This window comes from Pelophylax lessonae (assembly GCF_965119305.1).
Source record: "Pelophylax lessonae genome assembly, chromosome: 4".
NCBI classification, from domain to species: Eukaryota; Metazoa; Chordata; class Amphibia; order Anura; family Ranidae; genus Pelophylax; species Pelophylax lessonae.
In genome coordinates this window covers 375,205,619-375,231,442 of record NC_138771.1, presented here as the reverse complement: position 1 = coordinate 375,231,442, position 25,824 = coordinate 375,205,619, and the positions used below count along the sequence as shown (strand labels likewise).

The following is a 25,824-nucleotide window of genomic DNA, read 5'->3' as shown; positions in this document are numbered from 1 at the left end:
TGAGTCTCCACCTGGTTGGAATGTACATTTTAAATGCTTTTTGCCAAGTAACTGTGTGTATAGGAGTCTATTTTCAATAAATATTTTTTATGAAGAGAACACATAGGCCAGTACGCTTCTTGATTTATACTTTTGTGGGTAGCAACAAAAACCTATGTGGGGAACCCATATGCCTAAAAACAAATGCCATGAATCAAAGTGCAGACCTCCTTACCTTTTCAATGTGACAAAGGACACACACTTAAATAGGAGAAATCTGAAAAAAAGGCAATGGGCACGACACAGCCTGCACAGAAGTGATTTTGTTCAGGTGGAGTTACAGGCTTGTATGCGCACTTTTAAAAATTCTTGCAGTCAGGAGGCCTCCAAGGAAGAATAAGTAATGGTGAAGTTGACAAATCAACTTAACAGCCATCTGACATACTGTTTACTTTTATAACTTCTTATTCCTATACACATTTCCCCAACTAAGTGTTCAGTACAAATGTCAGACATCAGGAATTCGTACCAAGGTCTCCCTTGTGACACCTGTGTTTAAGCAAATCTTTCACTTTTTAAAAAATTAGAGATAGGTTATAGTGGGTAAATTCATTTTACCTTTTTCTTTTCTCCAACTGAAGGAGGTTGAACCCCTTTTACCAGCAATTTGGAAAGTTGCTTGGATACAAAATCTTTTCGTAAATGAATATTTATGAATCCTGTTAAAATAAAAATAAAAAAGAATCAGGTTTACAAAAAAAGTTAAACAAAGACCAAATATTATGGACCCTAATGGGCCATACACACTATAAGATTTTCTGAAGACTTTTTCCTTTAGACTTACCAAAACCATATAATATGAGGTCAAACAAAAACAATTTCAATTTGTATGCAATCTGGCAGGCCCTTGCACTACATAGAAAAGGTAAATCTGAAGGAAATCTAACCACAAAAGTTGGATAGTGTGTATCCAGCTTTAGGCTAGGTTCACAATTGTGAGGGTGCGGGAGTGTGTGTAAACCTGCACCTGCATGCAGCCACACAAAAAACATACTGCTTTAAGAAAATGCACAAGGGTGTCATTAACTTTTAATGGCACCCCCACACACTGAAAAATGCCGTGTGGTTTCCCGCATGTGAAAACAAATGTTGCTTTGGATCCCGTGCAGGCTCGTCCATTCACGAGCCTATTTGAATAAACAGGTTACTGTCCCACGCAAACAGAGCAGGCAGAACCGCTTCAATGTAAACCTAGCCTTACTGAATTAAATCCGAATAGAGCAGTATGTTTTAGAGCTCTTCCTGACCTCTACTATCTGGACTGAAAATACATTTCTCTAGCTCAAATACACACGAGAAAGCTTCTGATTAACCACTTCAGCCCCGGAAGGTTTTACCCCCTTCCTGACCAGGCCATTTTTTGCGATACGGCACTTCAGTGCTTTAACTGACAATTGCGTGAGACGCTGTACCCAAATAAAATGGATGTCCTTTTTACCCACAAATAGAGCTTTCTTTTGGTGGTATTTGATCACCTCTGCAATTTAAAATTTTTGCACTATAAACAAAAAAAGACTGACAATTTTGAAGTATAGTATTAGTATACTAAAGTATAGTAGGGCCAAATCTCTGTTGGCCCTACTTCTCCTGTGGATCACAGGAGTACACTAAGTTCTGCACCCCTGTGACCCATATTCAGGCAACAGCAGGCTAAAATTAGCTGTCGGCTGACATCACTCAGCTGGTCCAGGCTCAAGAGGGATCCCAACTTTAATGTTGGTAAGCTGCTAAGAGCCTGAGGCAGCCTCTACCACCGCTTTCACAGCCCTGTGCTTCAGTGAGTACTGGAGGGGCAGAGCAGAGAGCAGGTGATTAGGTCTCTGGCTCTCTGCTCACTGAAGACCAAGCTGAGCAATCGTAAATCACTCAGTTCTCGGTCTTAGAGGTGGTGGGATACTGATGCAGCTTCCCACGTAGATGAATATAAAATAATAAACGTCAGTGCTAGGGATTTTAATAACTAGGCAGCTAACATCAAGGATTGATGTACAAAAACCCAAAAAGAATGTTCAAGGTAAAAATGCAGCACCAAAAAAGAATCTATATTTTTACAAACAGTGTGCAAAAAGTCATTTCAGATTCAACTTCAGTGCATTTCCTTCTTTACCATAACATGTGCATCAAATGAAGATCCACAAAATTTTAATCATCTATCAAAGTAAAAACTCAGGGGTCCCTAAGGATGTTGGTTCCAGCTTTGATAGGTGAATCAAGTTTTATGGATCTTCATTTGATGCACATGTTATGGTGAAGAAGAAAATACATTCAAGTTGAATTTGAAAGAGACTTTTTGCACACTTTTTTTTTATACATTATTTTCATATATATATTTATTGTTGTTTGGCGCTACATTTCCACCTTGAACATAGGTTCATGTATGTTTATTACTTTGAATTACCATACTTCTTATTTAAATGTGTATATCTGAGTTCAAGGCCTTAAGCCGGGTACACACGTACTAAAAGTTGGCCAGTTCCGTCTTTAGATGCTGACGAGAGTGGTCACTCAGATAGAGCATGAGCAAGCCAAGTCCAAATAGTTCTTTCAAAAACAGAAAGTATATGAACTTGGGGAACGGGCTGGGAAATTGTTGGCCTATCTAGTCCCTTGTGAGGATAGATCACCAGTTGTCATTACTTTACGGACTGAGACTGGAGACCCCTTGACGGACCCTCAGGGGGTAACGGACCGGTTTCGCTCATTTTTTAGTAGTCTCTACACCTCCCAGGCCCCTACAGACCTCACTGAAATGCGCATGCTGTTGGACCGGGTGGAGTTCCCCAGGCTCACAGAGGAACAGGTAGAGCTCCTGGAGGCGCCGCTCACGGAGGGGGAAATTGCGGAGGCCGTGTCCAGGTTCCCCAGATCCAAATCCCCAGGAACAGATGGACTCTCAATTGAGTTCTATGCCCACTACTCTGAAACTCTCTTGCCGCAGCTGCTAACTCACTTTAATTCCATCTTTGAGGAATCCACGTTACCTGCTTCTCTGCGAGAAGCCTTAATTGTGCTGATCCCTAAACCAGGCAAGGACCCCCACTTTCCGGAGTCCTACCGCCCCATCTCCCTCCTACAAGTAGATGTGAAAATATTAGCTAAAATCCTATCTATTCGCCTTAACCAAGTAATACTGTCCTTAACCCATGAAGACCAGTCAGGCTTCATGCCAGGGAAAAACACCTCCTTTAACCTTCGTAGACTATGAATATTCAAGCTCAGCATGTGAACCCTGGTAAAAGAGTGGTGGTGACACCGGGCACGGCCAAAGCTTTTGACTCCGTTGAGTGTATTTTCCTCTGGGAGTGCCTGGAGAGGTTCGGTTTGGGGCCTTGCTTCATTCAATGGGTTTGTGACTGCTTTATAGCACCCCGGTTGCTAAGGTTTTGGCAAACGGCAGGACCTCTGCAGCGTTCCCCCCTTACCTGGGGGACGAGACAGGGGTGTCCACTCTCCCCTTTACTCTACGCATTGGCGGCTGAGCCACTTGCCATTGCAATCCGGAGCCACCCTGACATTCATGGACTGCGCATGGGCCCATTGACCTAAAAAATTAGCATGTACGCAGATGACACACTGCTGTATCTCGCGGACCCTGATGAATCATTATCCACAGCTTTATCCATCATAGAACAATTCGGCAAATACTCAGGTCTACAAATCAACTGGGACAAGTCCCAGATTCTTCCCCTTTATCACCCTTCCCCCCCTCAGTCTCCCTCAAATCTAACCATGCAAAGGGTATCATGGATAAAATATCTGGGTGTGCTGGTCACCACGAACCCCCAAGACTACATTTCCGACAACGTCCAACCTCTAAACGATTTAATCAAATCCAAGACTCAAATTTGGGCTAAACTACCGCTGGGTGTTATGGGCAGGGTCAACCTTTTTAAAATGGTTCCTCCCCAAGATCTTGTATATTCTCTGGCACTCCCCTGTTTACATTTCCTTGAAATTCTTTAAACAAATGGAATCTCTACTTAAAGCATTTGTATGGGGACAGAGCAGGCACATCTCCTGGTGCAAACTTAAGAACCCCTAAAATTCGGGGGGAGTGGCATTACCAGACTTTAACCTTTATTATCTTGCTGCCCAGCATCATACCTGTTCCACCTAGACAAAACTGACAAGCTTCGCTTTCTTCTGCTCCTGTGCCCTGGGTGGTCCCTCCCTGCCCAGGACCCGCTGGCGTTTATTCTACGCGGAGTGAGGGGCTCTGAGATTAAGGGCGATCCCGGCTCTATGCTCTATCAATACAGTAGAGTGTGGGAGGTGGTGATGGATAAGCTGAAATTCCCAGTGCTGCACACTTATACTCCTTTGAGGCATAACGCGGCTCTTGCGGAATTTCACTCTCTGCCGGACTCCGCACAGTGGAGCGGCAGGGGAATTCTTTACCTCCCGCACATCTTACGGGGGGCGACCCTGGGCACATTTGCGGAATTGAGTGCAACGTATTCCCTGCCAGCCCATGTCCTACTTCGTTACTACCAAGTCAGGCACGCATTCCGGGCTCAGTTCCTGTCTGCACTTCCCCCAAATGAGTCTATCCCGCTGCTTGACGTCATCAAGAGCACTGACCCACAACATCTTATATCTATCCTCTACGCTGAACTCCACACGCCCTCCTCCACTGTTATAGCCTACGCTGTTAAAACTAACTGGGTGACCGACATGGGCGACATAGACGACGAGGACTGGGATGATGCTCTTGAATCATGCAGCAGGGTATCCCCCAAACTCTCAGACCGCCTTACCCAGCTGTTCATTTTACACCAGACATATCTTACTCCCCTCGGCCTGTCGCTGTACCGACCAGAGACATCCCCGGCCTGCCCAATGTGTCAGGCGACCGTGGGCACCTTCTTCCACTTGCTCTGGAGCTGCCCCTTGATTCAGGGATATTGGAAACAGATAGTCACCTTCCTGCATGACAAGATGGGATCCCCTGTACAGTTAGACCCTAAGCAGTGCCTCTTGGGTATATACCCAGATGAGGACATGGACAAATCCCTCATCACTTTTTTGCAGACCACACTGTTTCTTGCCAGGAAAATGAAAGCGGGAGCGTCCTCCCGCGTTCAATGTATGGATGGCGGAGGTCAATAGTATACTTCCATATCACTCATGTATAAGCACAGAGGCAACCCAACTAAGTTTAATAAGATCTGGGATCGCTGGCTTCAGAGGTCAGACACCTGCAATTAGTGTATTCTATACTTCTACCTAAGCCCTTGAGGGCGCTCTATCACTCTAAATGGGATGTTTCTATGCATTGTATTAATGACAGTCCTGACTGTAAGAGTTGCTCACTGTTGTATCTCTATGCACAGTTCTTGCTATTGTTTGTTGTAATGCTGAAGTTTTTTGTTTTATTTTTTTTTCAATAAACTCACTGTTTTTCAAAAACAAAAGTTGGCCAGTTCAGCAGGAACTACCAACAATCTTCTGTTGAATGGTCATGCTGGAAAACCAGGATTCGATGAGCGCTTGCAGACAATTTGACCTCCTCCCAAGTTGCTTAACCACTTTTCCCACCTATAGGAAATCCTATATTGAGTTAAAGCTTCAGGCACCATCATAGTATCAAACTTTTCGGGAGGCGGTTCTTTTTAATGTAGACGTGATTCAAGTGGCTATACAGCCTTTTCCAAGCTCTCCCAGCCAATCGGGGAGCCTGGTAACAAGGTGTTCTCTTCAGTTGCATTCCCTAGGAAAAGTGGAAGGAAAGGCCCCTCTTCTGTGACATCAGAAACCAGCAGGGATGAGGATTTTGTCACTTACGGTTTTTGTTTGTTGACAAGCCGTTCCCAAGATAGCTTGATCAGATGCCTTTGTCAAGGTTTTACCTTGCCTTCCTGTTGGCAGCCATCTTGGACATGCGCAGACTGCTATCTTTTATAAACTCTTTTTGCATCACCACTTGCCTGCTGCCAGGGCGTTGGTCAGTGATAATGTTGCACATCTGTCTCTCTCTCTCTCTATATATATATATATATATATATATATATATCACCTGTTGGCTTGCAGTCCTTTGCCCTTGTGTTTGTGCTCCAAGATGGATCACTGCTAGCAGTCTTCTGTTCTCCGATTTCCTGTGTGCATGACCTGGCTTGGCTGACGACGTTCCTGGCTCCCGATTTCGCATCGGCAGACGACCCGACATTGGCAGACTACCCGGCATTGGCAGACCCCAGCTTGGATGACTACCCGCTTCTAGACTCGACCCTGGCTTGGATGAATACCCGCTCTGGAATTTACCCCACTGTTCCTGATTGCTCTCCTCACTCTTGCTGTGCGTTTATTGTTGTTGCTCTAATAAACTGCTTTATTTTACTTGCATCTTCATGTAGCCAGGTTTCCTGGCACCCTGACAACTTTGAAAGCCAGGGGAGAGATCTGAGGTCTAAATTGGTTCACATTACAGATAAAAGTTGTTCTAAGCAAAGAAAATTAAAACAAAAATGGGTGGTGGACAAAAAAAAATAAAAAATTAGGGGCATAGCATCTTGAAATTTAGCTAGCAAACCCTTTGCTGGGGTACATGTAAAAGAAAAGGTTGACATTTCTGTCCAGTTTTCATTCTGCCAGTGTGTGCATTTAGATTTTTGTAGAGGTTCATTGTTTACTTTTTTTCAGGGTGTTTAATTATCATTTACCTGGACCAAATTTGGCTATACCGGTTCAATAGATCTTTGTTTGTGTTTGTCAGTTCCTGCATCTCTGTTAAACTATTGATATGGTGTCGAGCGCACCCTTACTGAACACTTTTGGGCATGTGAGATGCTTGGTCCTGCGCTGCACTTTTCCATTAATTGGCCCCATACATTAGTACTGGGTCCTATGGTGTAGGGGTCAGCAGGTGAAACCACAGTGTGAAGCATGGGACCAAAGATCTGACACACTTGGAACCGTATTGGATCCAGTTCTTTGGTTGCTCTAGCTCTTGAAGAGATTGAAAATTGGAGTCAGCAACCACCAGAACATAGTTATTAATCTTTTGCAGAAAGCATATTTTTCATTTTTTTTGGATGGCAACAGTAAATATAAAGGTCTTACAATCCCTTGGGAAGGATTACATTTGGAACTGAATCACAATATTTATGCACAGTAAAGAAAAGCACAGAAAAAAATAGGAATGAGCTCCCCATTATTATGCTTACTAGAAATATATTATTCATGGTTACTTTCAATTTGCCTACCTGGACCAGCTATATCAGTCTTTTCAATCAAGTCATTGGCAGGAAGGTTTTTAACAATTTTTTCAGCTGTTTCACGAGGGTTTACTTTTTGATTTCTTGCTTTCAAAATCTGAAACAAAATGTTTAAAAAGGATACATGAGTAAAGATTACTCTACATATGTGTGTGTGTGTGTGTGTGTACACACACACATACAGTGAATATAAAAAGTCTATACATCCCAATTAAAATGTCAGGTTTCTGTGATGTAAACAAATGAGACAAAGATAAACCATTTCAGAACTTTTTCCACCTTTAAAGTGACCTATAAACTGTACAACTCAATTGAAAAACAAACTAAAATCTTTTTTGGGGGGGGGGGTAAAAATCAAAAACTAAAATAATGTGGTTGCATACGTGTGCGTACCCCTCTTATAACCGGGGATGTAGCTGTGTTCAGAATGAAGCAATCACATTCAAACTCATGTTAAATAGGAGTCAGTACACACCTGCCATCATTTAATGTGCCTCTGATTAACCCCAAATAAAGTTAAACTGTTCTGGTAGGTCTTTCCTGACATTTACTTAGTCGCATCCTACAATAAAAGCCATAGTCCGCAGAGAGCTTCCAAGACATCAGAGGGATATCACTGTTAAAAGGCATCAGTCAGGAGAAGGGTACAAAAAAATTTCCAAGGCATTAGATATACCATGGAACACAGTGAAGACGGTCATCATCAAGTGGAGAAAATATGGCACAACAAGGACTTTACCAAGAACTGGACTTCATCCCAAAATTGACGAAAAGGATGAGAAGAAAAAGGCTGCCAAGAGGCCTACAGCAACATTAAAAGAGCTGCAGGAATATCTGACAAGTACTGGCTGTGTGGTACATCTGATAAAAATCTCCTGTATTCTTCATTTGTCTGTGCTATGGGGTAAATTGGCAAGACGGAAGCCTTTTTTACGAAGAAAAGCATCCAAGCCCGGCTAAATTCTGCAAAAACACATCTGAAGTCTCCCAAAAGCATGTGGGAAAATGTGTTATGGTCTGATGAAACCAAGGTTAAACTTTTTTGACCATAATTCCAAAAGATGTGTTTGGTGCAAAAACAACACTGCACATCACCAAAAGGACACTGTACCCACAATGAAGCATGGTGGTGGCAGCATCGTGCTTTGGAGCAGGGGCCTTCGTCAAGGTAGCGGGAATTATGAACAGTTCCAAATACCAGTCAATGTTGGCACAAAACCTTCAGGCTTCTGCTAGAAAGCTGAACATGAAGAGGAACTTCATCTTTCAGCATGACAATGACCCAAAGCATACATCCAAGCCAACTGTGAAAAAATTGTGGATATGATCCTCTCAGAGTCTCATGTGCATTATCCAGATGTGGCTCTCGTGAATAAAATTCAAGCACCTTAAAGATTCATCCACCAATGTGCCAAAAAACACTCCCAATGGTTAAACTCTTACCAGAAATCGTGGCCCCCCATTCTCATGGTATGGGCATATGCGTTTTAAGATGACCGTAACGTCACAGACCACCAAGCAAGATGGATGCAAAACAATCGCAGTCTCCCCTCTTGCACACAAATCCTCAGTGATTACATACAAAAAGAGAGAAAATCTCCACTTGTGTGATAACGTTTAAAACTCTGAGCTTTGTTCTATAGGGTAAACCTTCTCTTATTGCACTTGCATAGTTATTAATAAAATAAGCACATTGGTATAATTTGCAGAACGAATGTGGAGCGTTCCTGGGGGTCCTTACCACCCCTACGCTGGTTACCGAACCTGAAACAGTCCTCCACTCCTCCGCCCAACAGTTCAGTATGCTGTGTAGCCACACCCCATCCTGCAAATTATACCATTGCGCTTGTTTTATTAATAACTATGTAAGTGCAATCTAAGTGCCAATCTAAGTTTGAGGTGTTTGGATCACACAGAAGAACATTTGTGAGACACAGAACAAGTGAACAGATGCTGGAGGAGTGCCTGACGCCATCTGTCAAGTATGGTGGAGGTAATGTGATGGTTTGGGGCTGTTTTGGTGCTGGTAACATGGGAGATTTGTACTAGGTAAAAGGGATTTTGAATAAGGAAGGCTATCACTACATTTTGCAACGCCATGCAATACCCTGTGGACAGCGCTTGATTGGAGCCAATTTCCTCCTACAATAGGACAATGACCCAAAGCACTAGGACTGAAAAAACTAATCTACTAAATCGATAATAATCGATAATGAAAATCGTTGTCAACAATTGTCATTATCGATTAGTTGGTCTGCGTACAGGACTTTCCTCCCTGCCTGTCAGTGCTGTCCCCTCTGTACAAGCTGCTGTGAGAATACACTCACTGTTTCAGAGCGTCGCTCAGACCGCCCCCCTCTCTCCTCCTTTCCTCTCCGCCTTCTTGCTGACGTTAGTGAGGGATTCTTAGCCTGCAGTCAATCAGATCGAGGGAGGAGAGAGAGAGAGGAGAGCGAGCAGAGAAGCAGCAGCTGATCACGTGAGTCCCAAGCTGCATTAGAATATACAGTATTAAATTAAGAGCGCCAAACAGTCTAAGAAAAACTGAATTTTTGCAAAATCTTACTGTAAAATTCCTCTCTCTGAGTCCTCCGACAGTCGCCGCCCACTCATACAGTCTTCACCAATGAAGGTATTGACTTCCTTTCCTTAGGAGTAGCTAGGCAAAAGACTTGTTAAAACAAAAGCATTTACATAGACACACCCATGGGGGCTGTCCCACTGGTCCAATACCCCCCTGCAATAGCCATCCAAACTCAGTTTGGTAGCAAGCAGTTAAGTGTATAAGAACCCCAAAAAAGAGGGGTGGGGGCGGCGACTGTCGGAGGACTCAGAGAAAGGAATTTTACGGTAAGATTTTACAAAAATTTGTTTTTCTCTTACGTCCTCCGACAGTCGCCGCCCACTCATACAGTCTTCACCAATGGGGATGTCCCAAAGCAGTGTAGACATGAGGGGTGGGAAACGCAACCATCAGAAAAGGCAACGCAGTACCCACATCAGAGAAAAGGAACCTTACGTGAACAGCAAGGGAACCTTCTGGGCAACAAAAAAGCTCAACAGGAGCAAAAACCTAGGAAAGCAAATAACCAAGGGGTTAAACAACCCCAACAGCCAGGGACCCACGCAAAACCTGGGTCCCCTACGGTACTGCCGCACAGAGAACTTTGCGGTCAAAGGAGGCATCAGCTGATGCCAGAATATCAATTTTGTAGAATTTGGAGAAGGTGTGCACTGACGACCAAGTCGCAGCCTTGCACACCTGGGCCACGAGGCCTGATGCCGGAAAGCCCAGGACGCACTCACCGATCTGGTAGAGTGCGCCTTGACAGGGAAGGGTGGTACCCGTTCCTTCAACGAATAGGCCTGAACAATCGTCTGTCTGATCCATTAAGCAATGGTCGCCGCAGACGCAGCCATACCCTTCCGAGGTCCCTCAGGAAGGACAAATAGAGAATCCGATTTTCGAAAGGATTCAGTCAACGACAGGTAAACAACCCTGATCGCCCTGAAAACATCCAAAGAAAGCAAGGCAATCTCCTTAGGATGCTTAGGATTCACACAGAGCGAAGGCAAAACAATGTCCTCATTGAGGTGAAAATCCGAAACCACCTTTGGAAGAAAGGACGGGTTAGGTCGCAAGACCACCTTATCCCTATGAACTACCAGGTAAGGGGAGCGGCAAGACAACGCCGCCAACTCCGACACTCTGTGAGCAGAAGTGATCGCTACCAGAAAGGCAACCTTTTTAGACAGCAGAGGTAAGGAAAATTTCCCTGATGATTTCAAACGGGGTACGTTGTAACACGGACAGAACCAAGTTCAAATCCCATGGAGGTAAGGGCTCCCTTCGAGGAGGGGCCAAGTGACGCACACCTTGAATAAAAGTGCGAACCAAGGAATGAGATGCCACAGGGCGTGGAAAAAGAACAGCCAGTGCAGATACCTGGCCCTTAATCGTGGCCAACGCAAGACGCTGGTCCACACCAGACTGGAGGAAAGCCAGCACTCTCGCCACCGAGTATGAAAGAGGAGAGAAACTCCTGGACTCACACCAGGCAAAATAAGCTTTCCATGTACAGTAATAAACCTTACCAGAGGAGGCTTTTCTAGCCTTGATTAAAGTAGGAATGACCTCTGAGGAGAGACCCCTGTCTCTAAGGACCTGGCTTTCAACAGCCATGCCGTTAAAGCCAGCGACTATAAAGCAGGATGAAAGATCGGTCCCTGAGACAGGAGATCTTCTCGCATTGGCAGCCGCCATAGAGGTTCGACGGCCAGGTGAACGACGTCCACGTACCAGGACCGGCGTGGCCAGTCTGGCGCTACCAGAATCACCAGTGTTTGTTCCGAGGCCAACCTGCGAAGGAACCTGGACAAACACTGAATCGGAGGAAAGGCATATATCAGATGATACTGATGCCAAGGTACCACCAGCGCATCCGAGGCGTCTGCCAGAGGATCGCGCGTTCTTGCCACGAACCTTTCCACCTTGTGGTTTAGCCGAGATGCGAACGGATCCACATCCGGGGATCCCCATCTCGCACACAGCATTTGAAATACTTCCGGGTGCAGGGACCATTCCCCCTGGTCCAGGGTCTGGCGGCTCAGATAATCGGCCTGCCAATTCTCCGCACCCGGAATGTGAACTGCCAATATCGCCAGGACATGAGTCTCGGCCCAAGACAGAATACTGGTCACCTCCTGGGCCCTCCTGGTGCCCCCTTGGTGGTTGATGTACGCCACCGCAGTGGCATTGTCCGTCTGCACCCGTACAGGACGGCCCTGAAGACGATCCGACCAGTGGAGCAGGCACAGCCTGATCGCTCTCAATTCCAATATGTTTATCGTAAGGGAGGATTCCTCCTCCGACCAAGTGCCCTGGGCAGACAGGTTTCCCAGGACGCCACCCCAGCCCGACAGGCTGGCATCCGTGGTAATCACCGTCCATAGTAACGGCCGGAAGGATTTTCCTTCCGAAACAGCCGGGGACTGAAGCCACCATAAGAGATCCATTCTGGTTTGGCGACTCAGAGACACTATCAGGTCCAAGGACTGAGGCAGTCTGTCCCACCTGGCCAGGATCTCCGCTTGGAGAGATCGCGTGTGAAACTGTGCAAATGGTATCGCCTCGAAGGCTGACACCATCAACCCCAGGGACCTCATACAGGTCCTGAGTGACGAGGATTCGTTGTCCCTGAGGGACCTGAACTCGGACTGCAGGGTCTGGAGCTTGTCCTCCGGCAAGAACACCTTTGCTTGAGCACAGTCCAGGACCATTCCCAAATACGGCAGAATCGAAGGAGACAAGGTCGACTTCTGAACATTGATGGTCCAACCGAACTCCTGGAGCGTCTGGACCGTAGTGGACAGATCGCGCAACAGGCTCTGACTGGCACTCGATCGTCCAGATATCCCAAGACCGCAATGCCCTGTGCCCGCAACAGGCCCAGAACCGGCGCCAACACACGGGTAAAGACCGGGCAACGCCACAAATTGATAATGATCCTCCGCGATAGCGAATCGGAGGTACCTCTGACGACCCTCGAAAATGGGGATGTGCAGATACGCATCCTTCAGATCAATAGAGGCCAGAAATTCTCCTGGACTCAGGGAGGCCACCAACGAGCGGAATGATTATATGCGGAATTTCCGAACGCGCACAAAGCGGTTCAGGGCTTTTAAGTCCAGAATCGGACGTACCTTGCCCTCCTTTCTGGGCACAGAGAACAGATTCGAGTAAAACCCCCAAAATCTGTCCCGATGAGGCACCGGGACGATTACCCCCTGGGCAAGGAGATCCTGTACCGCTTGATGCAGGTCTTGTAACCGCCCTGGGGTCAAATGAAGATTTGAGGGAAAGAATCTGTCCGCCGGCCGTGAAAGAAATTCGATCTTGTACCCTGATCGAATGATTTCCTGAACCCACCTGTCCGGAATTCGGAGCAGCCAAGGTTGGAGGAAACCGCGCAAACGTCCCCCCATCCCGAAATGGGTGAGGGCGCCCCTTCAGGCAGAGGCGGACTGACCCGCCGCACCCGTGTGGCCGGATTTTTGTTTGCCAGCCCAGGGCTTCTTCTGGCCACCCTGGCCCTTGAAGGGTTTTCCCTTGTACTGCGCCTTGAAGGCACGAAAGGACCCCTGATTAGGTTTAAAGGAAGGGCCCCGCTTACCGCGGAAAAACTTACCCTTCTCTGGGGCAGCAGAGTGCTCTTGCCCCCAGTGACTCCCTTAACCAATTCATCCAGGGAGTCTCCAAAAAGGCGAGACCCCGCATAGGGAATATCAGCCACCGTCTTTCTGGATTTCTGGTCAGCCGACGAGCTTTTTAACCATATCAGTCGCCGGTTAAGCACCCTGACACTCGACAGGCGCGCAGCCAATGGGGCCTCATTCAAGGCCGCATCGCACAAATACATGACCCCTTGATAAATCTGGTCCACCATCTCCACGGTAGTGGGGGGGGGGGCAGAATCAGCCACGAGAGTGCGTCTCAGCACCTTGGTCCAATCCGGTCCTTGCGGGTCCTGAGAAGAGCGAGACCCTGAAAGGAATCAGAGAAAATAATTTTACGGTAAGTTCTTACAAAAAACTGAATTTTTGTAAAATCTTACCGTAAAATTCTTTTCTCTGAGTCCTCCGACAGTCGCCGCCCACTCATACAGTCTTCACCAATGGGTATTGACTTCCACTCCACAGGAGTATCTAGGCATAAGACTTGTTAAAAACAAAAGCATTTAACATAGACACAACGATGGGGGCTGTCCCACTGGTCAATACCCCCCTGCAGTAAGCCATCCCAACTCAGTTTGGTAGCATAGCAGTGTGTGTATAAGAAAACCCCAAAAGAGGGGCGGGGGCGGCGACTGTCGGAAGACTCAGAGAAAGGAATTTTACGGTAAGATTTTACAAAAATTCAGTTTTCTCTTACGTCCTCCGACAGTCGCCTCCCACTCATACAGTCTTCACCAATGGGGATGTCCCAAAGCAGTGTAGACACGAGGGGTGGGAGACGCAACCGTATAAAAGGCAAGAAAGGACGGGTTAGGTCGCAATACCACCTTATCCTTAAGAACCACCAGCTAAGGAGAGCGGCAAGACAACGCCGCCAACTCCGACACCCTGCGAGCCGAAGTAATCGCCACTAAAAAGGCAACCTTCTTAAACAGCAGAGGCAACGATATCTCCCGGATGTTTTCAAAGGGAGAACACTGTAACACAGACAGAACCAAGTTCAAGTCCCATGGAGGTAAAGGCCCCCTCCGGGGAGGCCAAGGGGCCACCAGCGCATCCTAGGCGTCTGCCAGAGGATCGCGCGTTCTTGCCACAAACCTTTCCACCTTGTGGTTTAGCCGAGACGTGAACAGATCCACGTCCGGGGATCCACACTTCGCACACAGCATTTGGAAGACCTCCGGGTGCAGGGACCACTCCCCCTGCTCCAGGGTCTGGCGGCTCAGATAATCTGCCTGCCAATTCTCCACACCCGGAATGTGAACTGCCGAAATCGCCGGAACATGAGTCTCGGCCCAAGACAGAATGGCGGTCACTACCTGGGCCGCCCGGGCACTCCTGGTGCCCGCTTGGTGGTTTATGTAAGCCACTGCGGTAGCATTGTCCGTCTGTACCCGTACAGGACGGCCCTGAAGTTGACCAGACCACTGGAAAAGACACAGTTTGATCGCTCTTAATTCCAATATGTTGATCGGAAGGGAGGATTCCTCCTCCGACCAAGTGCCCTGGGCAGAGAGGTTGCCCAGGACTCCACCCCAGCTCGACAGGCTGGCATCCGTGGTAATCACTGTCCACAGTAGCGGACGGAAGGATTTCCCTTCCGACACAGCCGGGGACTGAAGCCACCAAAGAAGATCCCTTCTGGTCTGGCGACTCAACGAGACACTCAGATCCAAGGACTGAGGCAGTCTGTCCCACCTGGCCAGGATCTCCGCTTGGAGAGATCGCGTGTGAAACTGAGCAAAAGGTATCGCCTCGAAGGCGGACACCATCAACCCCAAGGACCGCATACAGGTCCGAGGATTCCTTGTCCCTGAGGGACCTGACCTCGTTCTGAAGAGTCCGGAGCTTGTCCTCCGGCAGAAATACCTTTGCTTGAGCAGAGTCCAGAACCATCCCCAAATAGGGAAGGACGAACCGAAGGAGACAAAGTCGACTTCTGAACGTTGATGGTCCAACCAAACTCCTGGAGCGTCTGTATCGTAGTCGACAGATCGCACAACAGGCTCTGACTTGCACTCGATCTTAACAGGAGATCGTCCAGATATCCCAAGACCACAATGCCCTGTGCTCTTAACAGGCCCAGAACAGGCGCCAGCACTTTGGTAAAGACCCTTGGAGCCGAAGCGAGACCAAAAGGTAACGCTACGAACTGATAGTGGTCCTCCGCTATGGCGAACCGGAGGTACCTCTGATGACCCTCGAAAATGGGGATGTGCAGGTACGCATCCTTTAGGTCGATAGAGGCCATGAATTCCCCTGGACTCAGGGAGGCCACCACTGAGCGGAGGGATTCCATACGGAACTTTCGAACTTGCACAAAGCGGTTCAGAGCTTTTAGTCCAGAATCGGACGTACCTCGCCCTCCTTTCTGGGCACAGGGAACAGATTCGAGTAAAACCCCCGAAACCTGTCCCGATGAGACACCGGGACAATCCCCCCCTGGGCAAGGAGATCCTGCACCGCTCGACGCAGGTCCTGCAAGCGCCCTGGGGTCAAATGAAGATTTGAGGGAAAGAATCTGTCCGCTGGCCGTAAAAGGAATTTGATCTTGTATCCCGATCGAATGAATTCCTGAACCCACCTGTCCTGAATTCGGAGCAGCCAAGGTTGGAGGAAACTGCGCAAACGTCCCCCCACCCCTGAAACGGGTGAGGGCGTCCCTTCAGGCAGAGGCGGATTGAGCCGCCGCACCGGCGTGGCCAGTCTTTTGCTTGCCCACCCAGGGATTTTTCTGGCCACCTTGGCCTTTGAAGGGTTTGCCCTTGTTTTGTGTCTTGAAGGCACGAAAGGACCCCTGATTGGGTCTAAAGGCGGGACCCCGCTTACCGCGAAAAGGTTTGTTCCTCGGATTCTGGGGCAGCAGAGTGCTTTTGCCCCCAGTGACTCCTTTCACCAAAGTATCTAAGGCCTCGCCAAAAAGGCGAGACCCTACATAAGGAAAATCAGCCACCGTTTTCCGTGACGTCTGGTCAGCCGAGCTCTTCAACCAGATCAGTCGACGGTTAAGCACTGCGACACTAAACAGGCGCGCAGCCAAAAGGGGCCTCATTCAAGGCCGCATCGCACAAATACATGACTCCTTGATGGATTTGGTCCACCATGTCCAGCGTAGCAGGTGGGGCAGAATCAGACGTGAGAGTGCGTCTAAGCACCTTAGTCCAATCCGCCACCGCCTGAGCCACCATGACAGAAGCGGAAATAGGTGTGAGCATGGAACCCGCCACCATGTAGGAATGGCGGGCAAGAGACTCCAACTCCTGTCCGTAGGGTCTCGGAACACCGGGGTATCTTCAGTGGGAACCAAAGTAGCCTTGTTTAACACGGACACAGTGTGATCCACCTGGGGAGCCACACACCAGCGCAAATCCGTAGAAGGCGCAAAGGGGTAGAGCAGTTGAAACCGTTTAGGCACCGTGAAGGGGCGTTTCAAACTGAGCCATTGTTCATTCATAGTGTGATGAAACTCAGCGGGGCAGGGAAAAACCTGCGCCAACTTGCGGGACCTATGTGTACCAAAGGAGGACACAATGCCCGGAGGATTGGGCTCATCCTCCAAATGTAGTGTTTCTTTAACAGAAGAAATCAACGCATCCATAGCTGCGCATTCTTCAGGCGACTTCGGGGGAGAATCATCTACCTCCTCCACCTCCGCCTCCCCCTCAGACCCCAGCGGGTCCTGAGAAGAGCGAGACCCTGAAAAGGGCACGCCACGCACAGCAGCCACATCACCATCTGAATCAGAAGAGAAAGATATCCTAGGCCTTTTCCTAGCAGCTCATTCAGCCATCAGCACCTCCATTTTGGACACTAAAGTCGCCACCACAGCGGCCAAATTAGGTAGAACGGGGGGTTCAGCAGAACTGGGGGTCCCCCACCAAGGCTGGGGGGAATTTGGTGTCCCGAGAGTCCATTGCAGAAAGCACAATGTGACCGGTACTGGCCCTTTCAGAGCGGTGCGGACCACGCAGCCCACCGCTATACAGGGAGTGCAGAATTATTAGGCAAATTAGTATTTTGACCACATCATCCTCTTTATGCATGTTGTCTTACTCCAAGCTGTATAGGCTCGAAAGCCTACTACCAATTAAGCATATTAGGTGATGTGCATCTCTGTAATGAGAAGGGGTGTGGTCTAATGACATCAACACCCTATATCAGGTGTGCATAATTATTAGGCAACTTCCTTTGCTTGGGCAAAATGGGTCAAAAGAAGGACTTGACAGGCTCAGAAAAGTCAAAAATAGTGAGATATCTTGCAGAGGGATGCAGCACTCTTAAAATTGCAAAGCTTCTGAAGCGTGATCATCGAACAATCAAGCATTTCATTCAAAATAGTCAACAGGGTCGCAAGAAGCGTGTGGAAAAACCAAGGCGCAAAATAACAGCCCATGAACTGAGAAAAGTCAAGCGGGCAGCTGCCAAGATGCCACTTGCCACCAGTTTGGCCATATTTCAGAGCTGCAACATCACTGGAGTGCCCAAAAGCACAAGGTGTGCAATACTCAGAGACATGGCCAAGGTAAGAAAGGCTGAAAGACGACCACCACTGAACAAGACACACAAGCTGTAACGTCAAGACTGGGCCAAGAAATATCTCAAGACTGATTTTTCAAAGGTTTTACGGACTGATGAAATGAGAGTGAGTCTTGATGGGCCAGATGGATGGGCCCGTGGCTGGATTGGTAAAGGGCAGAGAGCTCCAGTCCGACTCAGACGCCAGCAAGGTGGAGATGGAGTACTGGTTTGGGCTGGTATCATCAAAGATGAGCTTGTGGGGCCTTTTCGGGTTGAGGATGGAGTCAAGCTCAACTCCCAGTCCTACTGCCAGTTTCTGGAAGACACCTTCTTCAAGCAGTGGTACAGGAAGAAGTCTGCATCCTTCAAGAAAAACATGATTTTCATGCAGGACAATGCTCCATCACACGCGTCCAAGTACTCCACAGCGTGGCTGGCAAGAAAGGGTATAAAAGAAGAAAAGCTAATGACATGGCCTCCTTGTTCACCTGATCTGAACCCCATTGAGAACCTGTGGTCCATCATCAAATGTGCGATTTACAAGGAGGGAAAACAGTACACCTCTCTGAACAGTGTCTGGGAGGCTGTGGTTGCTGCTGCACGCAATGTTGATGGTGAACAGATCAAAACACTGACAGAATCCATGGATGGCAGGCTTTTGAGTGTCCTTGCAAAGAAAGGTGGCTATATTGGTCACTGATTTGTTTTTGTTTTGTTTTTGAATGTCAGAAATGTATATTTGTGAATGTTGAGATGTTATATTGGTTTCACTGGTAAAAATAAATAATTGAAATGGGTATACTGTATATTTAAATTTTTGTTAAGTTGCCTAATAATTATGCACAGTAATAGTCACCTGCACACACAGATATCCCCCTAAAATAGCTAAAACTAAAAATAAACTAAAAACTACTTCCAAAAATAGTCAGCTTTGATATTAATGAGTTTTTTGGGTTCATTGAGAACATGGTTGTTGTTCAATAATAAAATTAATGCTCAAAAATACTCATTTGCCTAATAATTCTGCACTCCCTGTATATACTGTGTACACAGACCCCCAACAGGGACAAAACTGAGCCAGAAGGGATAAAACAGAGTAAATATGGAAAGGACAGTCTGCAAAGCCCCACAGAGTGTTACCACACCGATCGCTGGAAGTGAGGTCACCAGAGGCTTAACTAAATGCTGCAGGCTAAGGGAAAATGGCTGCCCATAGGAAGTAATGGGAGGCTTCGGAAAGATGGCCGCCGACATGTGCTCGGAACGATGGTCCTGCCACACACAAGATGGCGCCGGATGGCGCCAAAACCACTACATAGCAAAGCCCATAGTGAAGCCAGACATGCTGCGCACACCTAAAATGCGCGGTTCTTACCCGCAGCGGCTGCCGCACACACACCACCAAACACCGAAGTGACACAGGAGAGGGGCCCCCAAACCCACACAGCGCCAGAAGTGCAATAAAAAAGACCCCGCAGGGATCGCATCAGGGAGCCCCACAAACGCACAGACATGAGGGGACACCCAGCACACAGGACTGCCACCCCAGACAGAGGCCCCACACAAAGTACTTACCTGTACCGGATGGTGTGGGGTGCCTCTATGAAACGGAAAGCCTCTGTCCTCAGATGACAGGGAAAAAAACGCAGGACACTGCAGCACTGAACCGCAGATGTGTCCAGTGAGGCAGCCACCTCACAGGCTGCATCCCTGTTGCGAACAGGGATGGGTCGTTCTTAGTGCCAGGGCGAACACATGGCTGAACGCTCGATGGCGGGCTGGGTATCCATCTGACCCTCTGCCCTGGAGAGCCAGGGTGGCCAGTCCGATTCCCAGCTCCGCAAAATCCATCTTCGTCCGAAGATCCGACTAAACTAAGCTGACAAAATAAACAGCTAGTAAAGCAAAGAAAAAACTGACATTCTTGCAAATAAAAATCATAAGAAAAGATTAGAAGGCTGAGACTGTAGCCCCAGCACAGGGAAGCCTATCTACTCCTAACGCTAGGCAGAAGACAAACTGAGTTGGGATGGCTTACTGCAGGGGGGTATTGACCAGTGGGACAGCCCCCATGGGTGTGTCTATGTTAAATGCTTTTGTTTTTAACAAGTCTTATGCCTAGCTACTCCTGTGGAGAGGAAGTCAATACCCATTGGTGAAGACTGTATGAGTGGGCGGCGACTGTCAGAGGACGTAAGAGAAATTCTATTTTCTCTTACGTCCTCTGACAGTCGCCGCCCACTCATACAGTCTTCACTACTGGGATGTCCCAAAGCAGTGTAAATGTGAGGGGTGGGGAACGTAACCATCTCAAAGGCAACGCAGCACCCAAATCAGAGAAAAGAACCTTATCTGAACCAGAAAGGTCTCACACTGGGTAACAGGAAAGTTCAACAGGAGCGAACAAACCCAGGAAAGCAAAATAACCAGGGAAAAAACCCCAACAGGAGGGGACAGGCTAAAAAACGCCATGTCTCGCCTAAGGCACTGCTGCACTCAGAACTTTGTGGCCAAAGGAGGCATCTGCCGATGCCAAAACATCAAGTTTGTAAAATTTTGTAAAGGTGTGCACTGACGACCAGGTCGCCGTTTTGCACACCTGGGACACCGACGCCTGATGGCGGAAGGCCCAAGATGCACTCACCGCTCTGGTAGAGTGCGCCGTGACAGGGAAGGGCGAATAAGCCTGTACAATCGTCTGTCTGATCCATTCAGAAATGGTTGCCGCAGACGCAGCCATACCCTTCAGAGGTCCCTCAGGGAGGACAAAAAGAGAATCCGACTTTCTGAAGGATTCAGTAGACAGGTAAACACTGATCGCCCGGACTACATCCAAGGAATGTAGGATTGATGAGGTCGCAGGACCACCTTATCCCTATGAACAACCAGGTAGGGAGAGCGGCAAGATAGGGCCGCCAACTCCGACACCCTGCGAGCAGATGTGATCGCCACCAGAAAAGCAACTTTTCGTGACAGCGCAGGCAGAGGAATCTCCCGGATGTTCTCAAATGGAGGACGTTGCAAAACGGACAGAACCACGTTCAGGTCCCAAGGAGGCAAGGGTGCCCTCCTAGGGGGAGCCAGATGATACACCCCTTGAATAAAAGTGCGGATCAAAGAGTTTGACGCCAAGGGGTGCTGGAAAAGAATGGCCAGCGCAGATAACTGACCCTTGATAGTCCTCAGTGCAAGACGCTGTTCCACACCACATTGCAGGAAGGCCAACACCCTCGCCACCGAAAAGGAGCGAGGATGGAAACCCTGCGATTCGCACCGGCCGAAATAGGCCTTCGAGGTACGATAATAAATCTTACCGGACGAGGCCTTCCTTGCCTTGAGTAAGGTAGGAATGACCGCCGACGAGAGACCCCGATCTCTCAAGACCTGGCTTTCAACAGCCACGCCGTTCAAGCCAGCGACTGCAAAGCAGGATGGAAGATCGGCCCCTGAGACAGCAGATCGTCTCATAGTGGGAGCCGCCAGGGAGGCTCAATGACCAGTTGCATGATGTCCGTGTACCAAGACCGGCGCGGCCAGTCTGGGGCCACTAGAATCACCAACCTCGGTTCCGAGACCAACCTGCAAAGGAACCTGGACAACAACTGAATCGGGGGGGGGGGGGGGGGATTTAAGAATTAGGTGATACCGATTCCAAGGCACCACCAGCGCGTCCGAGGCATCTGCCAGAGGATCGCGTGTTCTTGTCACGAACCTTCCCACCTTGTTGTTTAGACAAGACGCAAACAGATCCACATCCGGGGATCCCCATCACGCACACAGTATCTGAAACACCTCCTGGATGTAGGGACCATTCCCCCTGGTCCAGGGTCTGACGGCTCAGATAGTCGGCCTGCCAGTTCTCCACACCTGGAATGTGAACTGCCGAAAGCGCAGAGACCTGCGTCTCTGCCCAAGACAGAATCTCTGCCACTTCCATGGCCACCCGGGCACTCCTGGTGCCCCCTTGGTGATTGATGTAAGCCACCGCAGTTGCGTTGTTCGTCTGCACACGCACAGGGCAGCCCCGAAGCCGATCCGACCAACGGAGCAAACATAGTCTGATCGCTCTCAGTTCCAAGACATTGATCGGTAGGGAGGATTCCTCCTCCGACCAAGTGCCCTGGGCGGACAGATTGCTCAGAACACCATCCCAGCCCAACAGGCTGGCGCCCGTGGTGATCACCGTCCACAACAACGGCCGGAAGGATTTCCCTTCCGTCAGAGTCCGAGACTGGAGCCACCACAGAACATCCGCTCTGACTTGGTGGCTCAAAAATATCCTCCTGTGCAAGGACTGAGGATGCCTGTCCCACCTGGCCAGAATCTCCGCTTGCAGAGATAGTGTTTGGAACTGTGCAAATGGTATTGCCTCGAAGGCTGACACCATCAATCCCAGGGACCACATGCAGGTCCTGAGCGATGAGGATTCGTTGTCCCAGAGGGTCCTGACCTCGTCCTGCAGAGTCCGGAGTTTGTCCTCCGGCAGGAAGACTTTTGCCTGGGCGGAGTCCAGAACCATCCCCAGGTAAGGGAGGCAAACAGAAGGAGACAATGTCGACTTCTGAAAATTGATGGTCCACCGGCACTCCTGGAGCATCTGAACCGCGGTTGACAGATCGAATCGGAGGTACCTCTGATGACCTTCGTAAATGGGGATGTGTAAATACGCATCCTTGAGGTCGATGGAAGCCAGGAATCTCCCAGGCTCAGGGGGGCCACCACCAATCGGAGGGATTCCATGCGGAACTTTTGAACCCGCACAAAGCGGTTCAGAAACTTTAAGTCCAGAATAGGACGCACCTTGCCCTCCTTTCTGGGCACCGTGAACAGATTCGATTAAAAACCCCGAAACCTGTCCTGATGTGGCACCGGGACGATCACCCCCTGGGCGAGCAGATCCTGAACCGCCCATTGGAGATCTTGGAAATGATCTGGGGTCAAATGAAGATTTGAGGGAAAGAATCTGTCTGCTGGGCGCGATCGAAATTCGATCTTGTACCCTGACCGAATTAGTTCCTGAACCCATCTGTCCTGAATCTTGGCCAGCCAAGGTTTGGGAAAACAGTGCAGATGTCCCCCCACCCCTGAAACGGGTGAGGGCGCCCCTTCGGGTCGAAGCGGACTGGGCCGCCGCACCAGTGTGGGCGGCTTTAGGCTTGCCCGCCCAAGGCTTCTTCTGGCCATCAGAGGCCTTGAAGGGTTTGTCCTTGTCTTGTGCCTTGAAGGCATAAAAGTACCCCTGGTTAGGTTTAAAGGAAGGGCCCCGCTTACCGCAGAAAGACTTGCCCCTGGACACCTGGGGCAGCAGTGTGCTTTTACGCCCAGTGACCCCCTTAACCAATTCGTCAAGGGAGTCCCCAAAAAGGCGATTCCCTGCATAAGGGATGTCAGACACCGTCTTCTTGGAAGTCTGGTCAGCCGACCAGCTTTTCAACCACACGATGCGACGGATCGTCACTGCTACCGCAGATAAGCGGGACACTAAAGGGGCCTCATCCAAGGCCGCGTCACACAGGTATAGAACAGCCTGAATAATTTGGTCCACCATCTCCAGAGTAGCAGGAGGGGCGGAATCAGCCACAAGTGTGCGTCTCAGCACCTTAGTCCACTCCACCACAGCCTGAGAGACCATTACTGAGGCAAATACCATATAGGAGTGGCGGGTAAGAGATTCCACCCGCCTATCTGCCGGGTCCCTGAACACCGGAGAATCCTCCACGGGCATCAGAGTGGCTTTGTTTAACCTGGATACCGTGTTGTCCACCTTAGGGGCCACAGTCCAGCGCGAATCCGTCGAAGATGCAAAGGGATAACGGTACTGAAACCGCTTAGGCACCACAAAATTGCGCTTTATATTGCGCCATTGTTGATTCACTGTTTCGTGAAACTCAGCGGGACAGGGGAACACCTGAGCCGACTTCTGGGTTCTGCGGGTCCCAAAGGAAGACCGCTTACCCGGCGGGTGGGGCTCATCTTCTAAATGTAGCGTGTCTTTAACAGGACTAATGAGCGCAGACATTGCCGCGCGTTCTCTGGTCGACCCGAAGGGGGAATCCTCCCCCTCCTCCTCCTCCCCACCCGACTGAGAGGACTGAGACCCCTCAGGGGGTACACTGTCCGTGGCAACCATATCTAGCTCCAAATCAGAAGATTGAGAAAGCCTGGGCCTTTTCTTAGAAGCCCGCTCAGACATCAACAGATCCACTTTGGGCGCTAAAGTCGCAAGTGCAGCCGTAAGCGAGACTATTGCAGAGGATTCAGGAGTACCTGAACTTGTACCTGGCATGTATCTCCGCTGACAGGGAAGTGAAGGCTCACATACTTATAGTTATTAGCGGCCGCTCCCCCCGCCGGGTGTCAGGTCATTCACAGACAGTCCCGCTGACAGGGAAGTGAAGGGAAGGATCACATAGTTATATCTATTAGCGGCCGCTCGCCCGCCCAGTGTGTCACTTCATTCATGTACAGATCGTAGTAGTAGTGACATCACCGGGAGGCGGGCCGCCGGCCACAGGCGGGACTTTTGAATGAAGTACACCCGAGGAGCACAGCGAGTAGGAGATTGAACCGTTGGCATGGGGAGGGAGGCTGAGCCAGAGGGTGTACTGCCGAGAGGGACGCTGAGGCAAAGGGGGGGGGTGGGGGATGGGGGAGAGCTGAGGCAGCTTACCAATGGTATTTGTATTATGCAGCATGAGGGGTTAATGTATTGCCACTGCTGGTCACTGATGAATTAGTGACCGACCAGTTGCAGTTATTTAACCCCTTTGTGATGCATTAGTGCAACCAGTATCAGTGCAACCAGTGTTAATTAACACTGATACTGGTTGCACTAATGCAGCACAAAGGGGTTAAATAACTGCAACTGGTCGGTCACTAATTCATCAGTGACCAGCAGTGGCAATACATTAACCCCTCGTGCTGCATAATAAAAATACCATTGGTAATTAAATTAACCACTTGCCAACCCGTCAGTACATATACTGTGACAGGGTGGCAGCGACAGGTGTACGTCAATGCCTGTTTTTGGCGTATGCCCCTCTTCTATCTATTTTAAAAATGTTTTGGGGGAAAAGGTCATTTTCGGTTTTCGGCCAAGGGTAACCTGCATTTTCGGTTTCGGCCCAGAATTTTCATTTCGGTGCATCCCTAATTAAAACGTCCTCATAGCACATATAGTGGGTCTTTCTATGCTCCCTATTATTATGGAGTGAAGTCTCATTTTATTAGTGAAATTGTACTATTATAATTTTTCACATCCTTTTTATAACTGACATTTTCATTCACTTATTTTTCTATTATAATATTGCACCTTATAAGGAATATTAACTATTTTATCCGGATAAGCACATATTTCTTAGGCTTTTGGCTCTGCATTGATTCTTTGTTTCATTTTGGTTTGTGGTTAGTGAAAGGCACTTTTTGTAAGCTGCCATTAGGATTTATTGTTATATTATACAGTATGTAGCAGCATAATTAAAAAAAAAAAAAAAAAAGCAGTTAAGGCCCCTTTCAGGCCGTTCAGATCCGCCTGTCGGTTTTTCCAACGGATCTGAACGGATGCGCCATGCATCTCTATGGGGCATCGGATGTCAGCGGACATTCAATCCGATCCTGCCTGTCAAATCCGGACGGATGGAAACCCTATTTTCCATCCGTCTGGCAGATCGGATCGGATGGGATCGGGTGAGAGCAGACAGGCAGTCCATTCTCATCCGATTCCCCCATAGAGAACAGCGGGGACCTGACAGCTGTGTCTCCGCACACAGTGCGGAGACAGAGCTGCCATCCGCCTGCTCAGCGGGGATCGGCGTAGCGT

The 25,824-nt window shown here is 48.8% G+C and overlaps 1 protein-coding gene across 1 annotated transcript in view; it reads right to left on the bottom strand.

The window, feature by feature from the left end:
• The window catches only part of RARS1 (arginyl-tRNA synthetase 1), a 233,797-nt gene that overhangs the window by 173,150 nt on the left and 34,823 nt on the right, over nt 1-25,824 (bottom strand). Inside the window, exons 4-5 of the mRNA XM_082252882.1 lie at nt 7,242-7,350; nt 598-698 (exon numbers count right to left, since the gene is read on the bottom strand). Coding sequence (XP_082109008.1) covers nt 598-698; nt 7,242-7,350 — 210 coding nt within the window. The remainder of the gene's footprint in view (nt 1-597; nt 699-7,241; nt 7,351-25,824) is intronic.